This window comes from Triticum dicoccoides, chromosome 1B, assembly GCF_002162155.2.
Source record: "Triticum dicoccoides isolate Atlit2015 ecotype Zavitan chromosome 1B, WEW_v2.0, whole genome shotgun sequence".
Lineage (NCBI taxonomy): Eukaryota > Viridiplantae > Streptophyta > Magnoliopsida > Poales > Poaceae > Triticum > Triticum dicoccoides.
This window is the reverse complement of record NC_041381.1, coordinates 49,851,868-49,865,854: the sequence shown is the minus strand read 5'-3', so window position 1 is coordinate 49,865,854 and position 13,987 is coordinate 49,851,868. Positions and strand designations below refer to the sequence as shown.

Sequence of the window (13,987 nt, the reverse complement as noted above, 5' to 3'; positions counted from 1 at the left end):
TCCCTTGGCCTTGCTGAAGCAAGCCACCCTGCTTTGAGGTCCTAGTCGCCCGACTAGTCGTCGACTAATCGTCGACTAGCCTACCAGCCGCGTGACTCGCTCCTCAAGCCAAGTCGCCTGCGCAAGCCAACCTCGCTCCAACGACTCGGCGATTAGTCGACGATTAGCTGGCGACTCAAAAACCTTGCAAGAAACTATAAATTATAATGCATGCAACATAAACTGAAATGCTGGAAAGCTAAACAAAGCAAGAAATATATGGTGCTTTAATATACTCGACTGTACAATTTTGCTACGACAACATAATCTTCCTTCTTTAAAGAGATATTCCCTAGTGATATAAGCTCTGATGCCACGATTTCCCGTTTAAGCATGGGCTCCTCCTGAACCTACAGAACATCAATTAAATCAATTCTATGCAGGATACATGTGATACATTATATCTGACAAAACAACCTTAATGTTTGCTGTAAATATATGGAGGAAAAAGGATTTTATTACATAAGCGTATCTTTTCTCAAATTTCTATGACTGCACAAGCATAATATTTTGAGTACTCGTGATAATCTCCTAGCATCCATGCTCAGTATTGTAAGTACAAAAATTACCACCAAAATTGTCATAAACTGGTACAATGTTTAGGTAACTATTAATATCAACATGGCACATATGCAGATGTCCTCCCCAGCCGCAATGCTCCACAAGTTTTTTCAGAAAGAAATGGTTACGGAAGTGTCCAGTACAGCATACCACAGCTGCAGCCAGTATGAAAAACAAATGCCAGAAAAGGAAGTACAAAAAAAATTCAGTATGGAAAATAAACAAAGAAAATGGGTACCCAACAAAATTAAATTCATGGACTTGACAAAGCTCAGATGAATGTACAACACCTTAACTAGGAGCTTGATACATTCTGTTGAGTTAGCATCTCTAGCAGCCATAAGAGATGTCACACCATTTACCATCTTGTTGTACTGGAGAAATATTAAGATATCAGCTCCAATGGTCAATACATAGAACTAAACTGATGAGGCAAGCTTTCAGCAAAGAAAATTGATTCAGTACACCCATAGTAAAATCAGTGAGAAGGTTAATTTTATCAAGATAATGCCACAGTAAAATCCGTCTTCTTCTTAAAGATCCATTTGTTTTCTATCGCTCGCCGATCATCAGGCAAGTCAGTCAAAGTCCATACTTTGTTTTCATACATGGATTCTATCTCGGATTGCATGGCTTCTAGCTATTTGTTGGAATCTGGGCCCGCCATCGCTTCTTCATAGTTCGAACGTTCATTGTTGTTTGACAACATGATTTCCAGGACAGGGTTGCCATACCACTCTGGTGTGGAACATGTCCTTGTGGACCTACGAAGTTCAGTAGCAACTTGATCAGAAGTACCTTGATCATCATCATTAATTTCCTCTCCAGTCGATGTAGGCACCACAGGAACGTTTTCCTGAGCTGCACTACTTTCCGGTTCAAGAGGTAGTACTTCATCGAGTTGTACTTTCCTCCCACTTACTCCTTTCGAGAGAAACTCTTTTTCCAGAAAGGATCCGTTCTTGGCAACAAAGATCTTGCCTTCGGATCTAAGGTAGAAGGTATACCCAATGGTTTCCTTAGGGTATCCTATGAAGACGCATTTTTCCGACTTGGGTTCGAGCTTTTCAGGTTGAAGTTTCTTGACATAAGCATCGCATCCCCAAACTTTTAGAAACGACAGCTTAGGTTTCTTTCCAAACCACAATTCATACCGTGTCGTCTCAACGGATTTATACGGTGCCCTATTTAAAGTGAATGTAGCTGTCTCTAGAGCGTATCCCCAAAATGATAGAGGTAAATCGGTAAGAGACATCATAGATCGCACCATATCCAATAGAGTGTGATTACGACGTTCGGACACACCGTTACGCTGAGGTGTTCCAGGCGGCGTGAGTTGTGAAACGATTCCACATTTCCTTAAGTGTGTACCAAATTCATGACTTAAATATTCTCCTCCACGATCTGATCGTAGGAACTTTATCTTTCGGTCACGTTGATTCTCTACCTCATTCTGAAATTCCTTGAACTTTTCAAAGGTCTCAGACTTGTGTTTCATCAAGTAGACATACCCATATCTACTCAAGTCATCAGTGAGAGTGAGAACATAACGATATCCTCCGCGAGCCTCAACGCTCATTGGACCGCACACATCGGTATGTATGATTTCCAATAAGTTGGTTGCTCGCTCATTGTTCCGGAGAACGGAGTCTTGGTCATTTTACCCATGAGGCATGGTTCGCACGTGTCAAATAATTCATAATCGAGAGACTCTAAAAGTTCATCAGTATGGAGCTTCTTCATGCGCTTGACACATATGTGACGAAGGCGGCAGTGCCACAAGTATGTGGGACTATCGTTATCAACTTTACATCTTTTGGTATTCACACTATGAATATGTGTAACATTACATTCGAGATTCATTAAGAATAAACCATTGACCATTGGGGCATGACCATAAAACATATCTCTCATATAAATAGAACAACTATTATTCTCGGATTTAAATTAGTAGCCATCTCGCATCAAACAAGATCCAGATACAATGTTCATACTCAAACTTGGCACTAAATAACAATTATTGAGGTTTAAAACTAATCCCGTGGGTAAATGTAGAGGTAGCGTGCCGACGGCGATCACATCGACCTTGGAACCATTCCCGACGCGCATCGTCACCTCGTCCTTTGCCAGTCTCCGCTTATTCCGCGGCTCCTGCTGTGAGTTACAAATGTGAGCAACGACACCGGTATCAAATACCCAGGAGTTACTATGAGTAATGGTAAGGTACACATCAATTACATGTATATCAAATATACCTTTAGTGTTGCCGGCCTTCTTGTCCGCTAAGTATTTGGGGCAGTTCCGCTTCCAGTGACCCTTCCCCTTGCAATAAAAGCACTCAGTCTCAGGCTTGGGTCCATTCTTTGACTTCTTCCCGGCAACTGGCTTACCGGGCGCGGCAACATCTTTGCCGTCCTTCTTGAAGTTCTTCTTACCCTTGCCCTTCTTGAACTTAGTGGTCTTATTGACCATCAACACTTGATGTTCTTTCTTGATTTCAACCTCTGCTGACTTCAGCATTGAGAATACTTCAGGAATGGCCTTCACCATCCCCTGCATATTGTAGTTCAACACAAAGCTCTTGTAGCTCGGTGGGAGCGACTGAAGGATTCTGTCAATGACCGCCTCGTCCGGGAGGTTGATCTCCAGCTGGGACATGCGGTTGTGCAACCCAGACATTTTGAGTATGTGCTCACTGGCAGAACTGTTTTCCTCGATCTTACAACTATAGAACTTGTCGGAGACTTCATATCTCTTGACCCGGGCATGAGCTTGGAAAACTATTTTCAGCTCCTCGAACATCTCATATGCTCTGTGTTTCTCAAAACGCTTTTGGAGCCTCAGTTCTAAGCTGTAAAGCATGCCGCACTGAACGAGGGAGTAATCATCAGCACGTGATTGCCAAGTGTTCATAACGTCTTGGTTCTCTGGGATGGGTGCTTCACCTAGCGGTGCATCTAGGACATAATCTTACTTGGCTGCTATGAGGATGATCCTCAGGTTCCGGATCCAGTCCGAATAGTTGCTGTCATCATCTTTCAGCTTGGTTTTCTCTAGGAACGCGTTGAAGTTCATGTTGACATGAGCGTTGGCCATTTGATCTACAAGACATATTTTGCAAAAAATTTAGACTAAGTTCATGATAATTAAGTTCATCTAATCAAATTATTTAATGAACTCCCACTCAGATTAGACATCCCTCTAGTCATCTAAGTGTTACACGATCCGAGTCGACTAGGCCGTGTCCGATCATCACTTGAGACGGACTAGTCATCATCGGTGAACATCTCCATGTTGATCGTATCTTCCATACGACTCATGTTCGACCTTTCGGTCTCTGTGTTCCGAGGCCATGTCTGTACATGTTAGGCTCGTCAAGTTAACCCTAAGTGTTCTGCATGTGTAAATTTGTCTTACACCCGTTGTATGTGAACGTAAGGATCTATCACACCCGATCATCATGTGGTGCTTCGAAACGACGAACTTTAGCAACGGTGCACAGTTAGGGGGAACACTTTCTTGAAATTATTATAAGGGATCATCTTATTTACTACCGCCGTTCTAAGTAAACAAGATGCATAAAACATAATAAACATCACATGCAATTACATAGTAGTGACATGATATGGCCAATATCATATAGCTCCTTCGATCTCCATCTTCGGGGCTCCATGATCATCTTCGTCACCGGCATGACACCATGATCTCCATCATTGTGTATTCATGAAGTTGTCACGCCAACGACTACTTCTACTTCTATGGCTAACGCGTTTAGCAATAAAGTAAAGTAATTTACATGGCGTTCTTCAATGACACGCGGGTCATACAAAAATAAAGACAACTCCTATGGCTCCTGCCGGTTGTCATACTCATCGACATGCAAGTCGTGATTTCTATTACAAGAACATGATCTCATACATCACAATATATCATTCATCATTCATCACAACTTCTGGCCATATCACATCACATGACAATTGCTGCAAAAACAAGTTAGACGTCCTCTAATTGTTGTTGCATCTTTTACGTGGCTGCAATTGGGTTCTAGCAAGAACGTTTTCTTACCTACGAATAACCACAACGTGATTTTGTCAACTTCTATTTACCCTTCATAAGGACCCTTTTCATCTAATCCGCTCCAACTAAAGTAGGAGAGACAGACACCCGCTAGCCACCTTATGCAACTAGTGCATGTCAGTCGGTGGAACCTGTCTCACGTAAGCGTACGTGTAAGGTCGGTCCGGGCCGCTTCATCCCACAATACCGCTGAAGCAAGAAAAGACTAGTAGCGGCAAGCAAGTTGACAAGATCTACGCCCACAACAAAATTGTGTTCTACTCGTGCAATAGAGAACTACGCATAGACCTGGCTCATGATGCCACTGTTGGGGAACGTTGCAGAAAATAAAAATTTTCCTACGGTTTCACCAAGATCCATCTATGAGTTCATCTAAGCAACGAGTGAAAGGAGAGATGCATCTACATACCACTTTGTAGATCGCGAGCGGAAGCGTTCAAAAGAACGGGGTTGAGGTAGTCGTTCTCGTCGTGATCCTATCACCGGAGATCCTAGCGCCGAACGGACGGCACCTTCGCGTTCAACACACGTACGGTCAGCGTGACGTCTCCTCCGTCTTGATCCAGCAAGGGGGAAGGAGAGGTTGATGATCCAGCAGCACAACGGCGTGGTGGTGGATGCAGCAGAACTCCGGCAGGGCTTCGCCAAGCTGCTAAGGGAGGAGGACGAGGTGTAGCAGGGGGAGGGAGGCACCAAGAATTAGGTGCGGCTGCCCTCCCCCCTGCCCTCCTTTATATAGGCCCCCAGGGGGGCGCCGGCCCTGGGAGATGCAATCTCCCAAGGGGGGCGGCGGCCAAGGGGGGTGGAGTGCCCCCCAAGGCAAGTGGTGCGCCCCCCCACCTAGGGTTTCCAACCTAGGCGCAGGGGGGAGCCAAGGGGGGGTGCACCAGCCCACTAGGGGCTGGTTCCCCTCCCACTTCAGCGCACGGGGCCCTCCGAGATAGGTGGCCCCACCCGGTGGACCCCCGGGACCCTTCCGGTGGTCCCGGTACAATACCTGGTGACCCCGAAACTTTCCCGATGGCCGAAACAGCACTTCCTATATAGTTTTCTTTACCTCGGGACCATTCTGGAACTCCTCGTGACGTCCGGGATCTCATCCGGGACTCCGAACAACATTTGGTTTGCTGCATACTCATATTCATACAACCCTAGTGTCACCGAACCTTAAGTGTGTAGACCCTACGGGTTCGGGAGACATGCAGACATGAACGAGACAGCTCTTCGGTCAATAACCAACAGCGGGGTCTGGATACCCATGTTGGCTCCCAAATACTCCTCGATGATCTCATCGGATGAACCACGATGTCGAGGGTTCAAGCAACCCCGTATACTATTCCCTTTGTCAGACGGTATGTTACTTGCCCGAGACTCGATCGTCGGTATCCCAATACCTCGTTCAGTCTCGTTACCGGCAAGTCACTTTACTCGTACCGTAATGCATGATCCCATGACCAGACACTTGGTCACTTTGAGCTCATTATGATGATGCACTACCGAGTGGGCCCAGTGATACCTCTCCGTAACACGGAGTGACAAATCCCAGTCTCGATCCGTGTCAACCCAACAGACACTTTCGGAGATATCTGTAGTGCACCTTTATAGTCACCCAGTTACGTTGTGACGTTTGGTACACCCAAAGCACTCCTACGGTATCCGGGAGTTACACGATCTCATGGTCTAAGGAAGAGATACTTGACATTGGAAAAGCTCTAGCAAAACGAACTACACGATCTTGTGCTATGCTTAGGAATGGGTCTTGTCCATCACATCATTCTCCTAATGATGTGATCCCGTTGTCAACGACATCTAATGTGCATAGTCAGGAAACCATGACTATCTGTTGACCAACGAGCTAGTCAACTAGAGGCTTACTAGGGACATATTGTGGTCTATGTATTCACACGTGTATTACGATTTCCGGATAATACAATTATAGCATGAATAAAAGACAATTATCATGAACAAGGAAATATAATAATAATCCTTTTATTATTGCCTCTAGGGCATATTTCCAACAGTCGGGCCACATGTACCGACAACAATAAGTCGTATGGTGACTTACTGACTTTTACACAATGTATGTTGCATTTTGCATTTCGATTCAGAAGTGAGATTCCATCGGGAATCAACCATATATGTCTGAATCTAGTGATCCACATGGATATGTAATCACTACATCTATCAACTGCAGAGGTAGATGATTTTGTACTGCCAATGATATAAGTTATCGAAAAGAAATTCCACCTCTAGAGAATAATTGGGTATCTGCGTGAACCCTTGTGCTACAATACTTGCTCTTTGTTTCACCACCTCGTTATCCTCAATTCTGTTTCCAGAAGAAAACTAGTGTAGGTGTTGCTTATGCATACCTTTCCATTTGTGAGCAAGATCATTTCTACCTAGATTATACCCTTTGTTTGAGTTCAGTCCGAGTGTTGTTCACACTTTGCCATGGCCATGGTCTTTGGATCTGAATCACTTGAAAGGTTTTTTCAATCTAGTTGAGAAATGTATGTCGACAATTGTAGACTTCCGGTTATATGTTTCTCCAGAATCTATATATCAATATATAGTTGATGGAAATATCGTTACCCATGGTGACTGCTCGCGATTTCCCAATGCGATTGAGTCGGGTATTCCAATGTCCCTGTCATTGTGTGCACTGTGACATGGGTTGGTGGAGGTTTCCCGTCCACTGGGTGTATGCTACCCATCAGGTGTTTGTCAACGTGAAGTTGACTTGCATTTACTAATTCACAGGCCTTGATATCCTTGCTTGCGAGAAGCTGAATCCTGATGTACTTCTGCCATACATCTCCCCCCGTTGCTTTGAACGGGAAGTGGAGTGGATTTTGTTGGTACCTCCACTCTTTCAGGCGTACTTTTGCAAGATTGTAGGATTCTGTGACACCTTTATAGTCCGTAAATGAATCTGGCAGGTTATTTGCAATGTGTTGCAAATCTTGTGAACGCATGGTTCAGGTCTTTGAGTACGTGGATTTGAGGCAGAAATGTGTTGAACATTCCACTAATTTCCTGGCATTTGTATGGTACTTGAAATCTCCCCCTAATGCTTGGAAACATTCCTCATTGAATCAGCATACTGGCCTTGAATAACTCCCCATGTGAGGGGCTTGAGGTATTGACGGCAATACAGTTATTCCTCACATAGATCCCAACTATATGTTGAGGGGCCAATGATGTATGTCGGGTGGTGATATCGGTATGCAACTGAATTACCGCAGATAGGAAATACTTGGTAGATTTCCACGTATCAAAGACAGAGGGGAATAATATTATGCAGTTTGGTCATGAGCGTGTAAAACTACATGACTCCAACGTAAAGTTGGTAGGTTGCAGTTCCAAAATAAAGATAATGCAATGAGCTTAACTCTTTGGATATGATTCTACCAAACCATTTTAAGTCTAGACATTAGGACAAATTGCTAAACTTCAATCCAAAGGCCATAGAGAATGCCTTCAAGGAGAATTCTGCAATGTTATCCATTCGATTTGCTTGAAATCGATGTCAGATAATGAGCCAATGGTTTCGTGTGAATAAAGCACACACTTAAGACCATCATGTAGATATGTCTTTTAGAACCATGTAATACCTGAATAGTCTACTCAATGGCTGGGAAGAGCCACTTACCTCGACTTGATGCATTCAAGGAGTCTGAGTGGTTCATCATAGAATTTAAGGTGTGCAAGCCTTAAAATTAGCTTCCCCATGTCACTTGTAGTGCGCATAAAATCCAAATGTTATTAGAATTTAGCATCATAATAATCATAAACTATTGGAATTGCTGATAGTTTCTGTTTCAACCCAATGTCTTGATGACCAAGGCGAGTATGCTAAGTTTGTCATGTACAAGACACTCTGGAAAACTATCTCGTACACAACATGTGCTACGGGTTGAGTCGTATGTGTAGTACAATCCAGATGATACACAGAGAATGTGCTTGCCATATCCGGTGCATATGGTAAAGAGAAGTTATTCGAAAATTCGAATCTGAGCCCGAGCTCATCTGCACCTGCGCTCACAAAAAAATTGGAATAAATACTAGAAAAATTCAAAAAAATTCAAAAAAAAATTGGGTGGTGGAAAATTTGATGCGTGAGGTACGCTCCAATTTTTAAAACATTTGGACTTCTGTGCAGCTCTCAGCAAAAAAGACAAATCGAAGGTCTGTAAAAATGTGTACTATTCATATACTGTTCTGGTCTGATTTGTCTTTTTTGCTGAGAGCTGCACAGAAGTCCAAATGTTTTGAAAATTGGAGCGTACCTCACGCATCAAATTGTCTACCACCCAATTTTTTTTGGAATTGTTTGAATTTTTCTGATTTTTTTACGATTTTTTTTGACCGGGTGCAGATGCACCCGGGCACTAAAACGCCATTCTCGAAGTTATTTCTTTTTATTGTCATCATAAGTTTCGCTATGGAAACTGTTTTGATGGATACCTCCATAGTTTAGTAGGGTACAAGTTAAACCTGGGAAGCAATGAAGCATCCCGACGTTACTCGAGTACCCACAGGGATAGTAAATATGACTCGAGTTGAGCCAACAAATACCTCATCGCGTCTAGCGATTTTAAAATATCTCCTTCCTCTCAATGAGAGTGGAAACATTGGACTTCTCTAAGTATAGAGTTTGTGGTGCATATGTCCACAAGGCACATATCATTTTTCATCCGATTAACTCCCGTGGAAATCTATATATAGACATGAAGATTCTTAAGAAAATCACTGTCGGATATATAGAATACATACAAATGAATTTGTATGAAAATGTTGATACAATATATTGTGATATACAATATATGATGACATTAATAATCATGTTCTAATTAGAACATCATAAATGGACAGAAATAAATAGATCACTAAGGAGACTAAGGGACTAAATGTATAGTCTCCAAACATGTCGGTTGATGCATATTCAACCATCATGCTCTCCATGCTCATAGAGTCTCGTGATAGCTTGATGGTGTCAGGTTGAGGGTTTGAAGTGAATTTCAAACCATTACCCTTGAGGTCCTTTGCGTCCCGATGGCGTGGTTTGGATTGCACGCACTATCCCATGGGATGCAAGACTGATCTTGATGTCCATGACCCGCTTAAGTGCGTTGTGGCCATTGAGGGCAAGTGCCTCACATTGTTAGCCATCGATTACTTATAGGGGCAAGCCAGAGATAATTAATTTACAAGAAGTAAATTAAAAACCATCATGGTTTTGTAATAAGAATGTAAAAATTCGACTCAAGTGTATAATTTGAAAATGCTCAACCTCAATTGTGGGAACATAACACATTGAAGATCATTCAGATCTCATAGTAATAGAGATAGTCTGCACATGGGCAGTAGATCCAACTCATTACCTTGTGTTTTTCTAATATAATGAGGGAGATGTTATTGTCAAAAATTTACAAGTTTGTTGTGCGGGAGAAATCAATCTCGACCGCTATGGCATGTTCATGAAGAATGGCAATGTGGTAAACACAAAGAACATATCATCTCCGGTGAAAAACTGGTAATTTATTTATATTACAGATTGTGTAATATAAATACAAATTAATGTTGCAAAATTAATAGATTTCAAGAAAGGTGGCTCGAAATCATTAATGCGAATCTCAAAATGCTAAGGATGACACCTTGAATTTTGCATATGTATTTGCAAGAAATTGAAAATCTCAATTGCAAATAGACGTATTAATCTCGACATGTGGTTAACATGAAAATAGATACATCATAGAAATATTCCGGAATACCACGTACTCAACGGAGAAACAGTACTGCAGTGGTACTGAATTTAACTTTGCAAGAGATTAAAATCTCAATTGCAAATAGATGTAATTTATCTCAATACTTGACAAATGTGGAAATATAACAGACTAAAAACAGGGATAAAATCACTGTTAAAAGTTGTTGTTAGAACTAATTTTCTGAAAAGAAAAGAGTAAACTAGTAAAGCAAATACTAGTACAGGAGTGTTGATGACTCAACTAGTAAAGCAATTAAGCAAACACTAGTACGAGAGTGCTAATGACTCAACCGCATGCAGGTAAGCCACGTAGTAGTACACGTATGTGCGGCAGTCCACGACCTGGTCAATCGAGTACAGATAAGGAGAGAGACATTCCCAATTACGCAATCCCCATCCTCACCAGACTAACAGGCAGAGACTGACTTCCATGGCCGACCGGTGCCACCTCCAGCCACGCTGCCACGGCGTTCATCGGCGACGGGTGGAGGGACCAAGTGCTCCATCGTCTTCCTCGGGAGAGGAACCACCAATGAGGTCGTGGCTGGAAGCCACGCCGGTGGAGACGCCGTTTGCGGCACCATTCGTGAGGCCGAGCGCCGCGGGGCTCCATGTGCCGGAGCGGCCGCTCGACGGCGAGCTCGCCAACGGGACGCCAAGGGCCATGAGACGGCGGCGAGCGCCCGAGTGCGGCGAAGGCTGAGGAGTTGCAGGCGCCGGGGTCAGCAGGCGTGGCGCGACGCGACGGCGTCGGTGTTGACGCCCGCGGCACTACTGGAGCAGCTCAGAAGGGGCTCGTAGGGCGAGAGCCGTGTCGTGCCTCCGCGTTGGAGGCCGCGATCGTGCCTCAACCATGCTCCGCGTTGGGAGTCACCTCCTCTGCCGGGGGTGTTGCGCCGGAGGGCGCTGCCTCCCTGCAGAGCTGAGGTCGTGCCATGGCCACCACTTCGCGGGCTGCACGCCTCTCTGTGAGCGGGCGCGACCGTTGCCGTGGTCCCCTGCGCTCGTAGGGGCAAGGCCGAGGCCAGGCGCGGGGTGTACCGGGAGGAACGACCGCACCTTTTGCTCGTCGCGCGTGCGTCGGATGGCGCAGCCGAGGGCCCGACCACCGCAGTGCTTTGCGACGAGGCTGAACTCCACGCCGTGGGGAGCCGTGCAAGAGGGCTGTCTGTCAGTCTCGTGGGCGGGGCGCGCGAGGGCGGCCACGGCGATGGACGGAGCGCGGGAGCGCGGCCACGGGCGGGGCGCAGGTGGCCACGCGGGCGGGCGCGTCTTGGCGCTGCCGGCTGTATGGCGCGGTTGCGTCGTACGCCAGTGCCAGGGGCCGATGATACGACACAGTTGCTGATGCTAATGCTTTCTACAGTGGAAAAACACGGTGAAGAACCTTTTTTTCTTCTCATGTGGTGCCTTTTTGCATCAGTCTGTTGATTGATCTTCTGGCCTTGGTGATCTTTGAATCAATGGATGCCAACGCCCACTTATTCTGTTGTCGATTCAGGAATAGAGTCGACGGCGGCTGGGTAGACGCCCTGTTTCTTCTGATTTTGGCCGAACACCTATGATTTTCTTTCTTCGATTTGCTCTTTCTGTATGCACTTGACGAAGTAACTCACGTGAGTGCATAGCGTAAACCAAGAAGAGAAAACAATCAAATCAATTGTTAGATCATTGATGTTAATCACAAAAGATAAGAAATTTGCTTTCTCCTGATCGATCTCTTGAACGGCGGTGCATCTCTGCAGTGGGCGGCTGATTTCTCCAGCGATCTGGCCATGATCGGCAATCTTCGGAAGGAAGCCCAGCAGTGGGGGTTTCGCCGGAAGCGGTTCCATGCGCCATCCCTTCTGCGCTGGATACTCTTCTCACTGCCGCTGGCCGCAAAGGGCCTGTGAGTGAACGGGCCCCTATTCACTTGATGATGGGATTACATATATAGCCCCTGAAGGGATAGGACCGAAGGGATGTGAGGCAACCGCCTCGGTTAGAAAAAGCAAGGATTATTTTATTGGTGACGGCTCTCTTTGCACTGGAGTGTTATCCACCGCACTTCATTTGCTTGGCGACTTCTTTTCCCTCTTCACTTCATCTATTGAACTGTAGTTTGCTTTTCCATAGAGAAAGAATTGCCATATACTACAACCCTCTGTAAAAAAAAATATATTGCAGTTCTATATAGAGAAATTGTCAGATACAGTACTACTGTGCTGTAGTATCTGATATTAGGGAAACATGCAATGGTAATACTCCCATCGGACACTCCGCTGTACTTTCTAACAAAGGAAACCAGTCTTTGCGCAAATGAAGAAACTCCTGAGCCGTTCCAAGTCTTCAACTGATTCCCCTGCAACACCCAAATAGTCACCTGGCTTTCGTGCTCTGAGACGTCTTCAAGGACTTCATAGCTTCCCTAAATATTATTGGAAGGAGAAGTATCAGATACTATTTGGAATGGCATAGTTATGTCTGGCACTTGTAATTCTGTAGGCACCATTGCACGACAGTATATGCATGCCTCTTCCTAAATATCAGCAAAGTACTACTCAAGGGCAGATTACAGAGTTACTACTATACGTCAGGGTAGGTTGGTGCATTGGCATTGATAACAGTACAAAGTGGCACTCCGAAATCCTAACAAACACAAAATATAACGGAGTCAAGTTCTCGACAGTCTCATGACAAGGGCACATGCATGTACTTGCAGCATAGGTAACTAATACTGTGCTTGAGATGTGCTGAAACACGGCCAGCCAGCTACCAATGCAAGGTCATCGCCAAAAGGCATTAGTGTAACCAAAGAGGCAGATGGGTTTACCGTAATGCATCCTCGATGTCAGTGTCCACTGGGTCCAATTTGAGTCCATCCAAGAACCGTTCACTTGCACCCTCGTAGTCCTGACGATAAACACAAAAAGTGAACGATCATAAACAATTTGCAATGCCAAGAGAAAAACAGTCAGCCATATCCTCTATGTAACCTTCAGTAGCATCAGAGCGTCACCCTGCTGGCGACAAGCTTTTGGCCAGTGAGGCCACATTTTTCTGCATTTATTAGCATCTAGCAAAGCCTTTCTTCCGTCGCCCATGTGAAGCCAACAAAGGCTCCTGTCTGAGAACAAGACTGCGTCATCAGGATCAAGCTGCATTGCCTACATTACACAAGACAAATCGACAGTTCAGCTTACTAAGTTTATTTTAACTCAAATTGAATTAGTTAACTGGATAAAAAAACAGTTAGGAAGCTGTCAACACTCAAACAAGAAATCTACACATTTTTTATTCATACTAGCCTACATAAAATACAAATTAGCAAGTCTACAAAAGCCAGCCTAACATACATTTACTAAATATATAGCACAATGTTAAAGTACACTCATTTATTCTATTCTAGTCCTAACAAGAAAAATCTGCACATAGCTGCAGAGTAACTTTTGAACTAAATAACTTACATTAAAAAGCTTGCTTTTCCATTATCCCACTCGTTCATTATAGTCATCCCTGTGTTTTTTTCCTGACTGTGAGGCAAAGGCCACTCCCTCC

General features: G+C 44.4%; 1 protein-coding gene and 1 long non-coding RNA gene across 2 annotated transcripts in view; both read right to left on the bottom strand.

Annotated features, from left to right (window-relative positions):
* Nucleotides 1-312: 312 nt before the first annotated feature.
* LOC119318296 lies at nucleotides 313-974 on the bottom strand. The gene is made up of 2 exons (XR_005154049.1): nucleotides 891-974; nucleotides 313-389 (listed from the first exon to the last, which is right to left on the bottom strand). It is a non-coding gene; the product is annotated as an uncharacterized LOC119318296 (long non-coding RNA).
* Nucleotides 975-12,593: 11,619 nt separating this feature from the next.
* LOC119318263 (small glutamine-rich tetratricopeptide repeat-containing protein 2-like) overlaps nucleotides 12,594-13,987 on the bottom strand; it is a 29,176-nt gene continuing 27,782 nt past the window's right edge. Inside the window, exons 4-5 of the mRNA XM_037592794.1 lie at nucleotides 13,263-13,342; nucleotides 12,594-12,857 (exon numbers count right to left, since the gene is read on the bottom strand). Coding sequence (XP_037448691.1) covers nucleotides 12,809-12,857; nucleotides 13,263-13,342 — 129 coding nt within the window. The 3' untranslated portion in view covers nucleotides 12,594-12,808. The remainder of the gene's footprint in view (nucleotides 12,858-13,262; nucleotides 13,343-13,987) is intronic.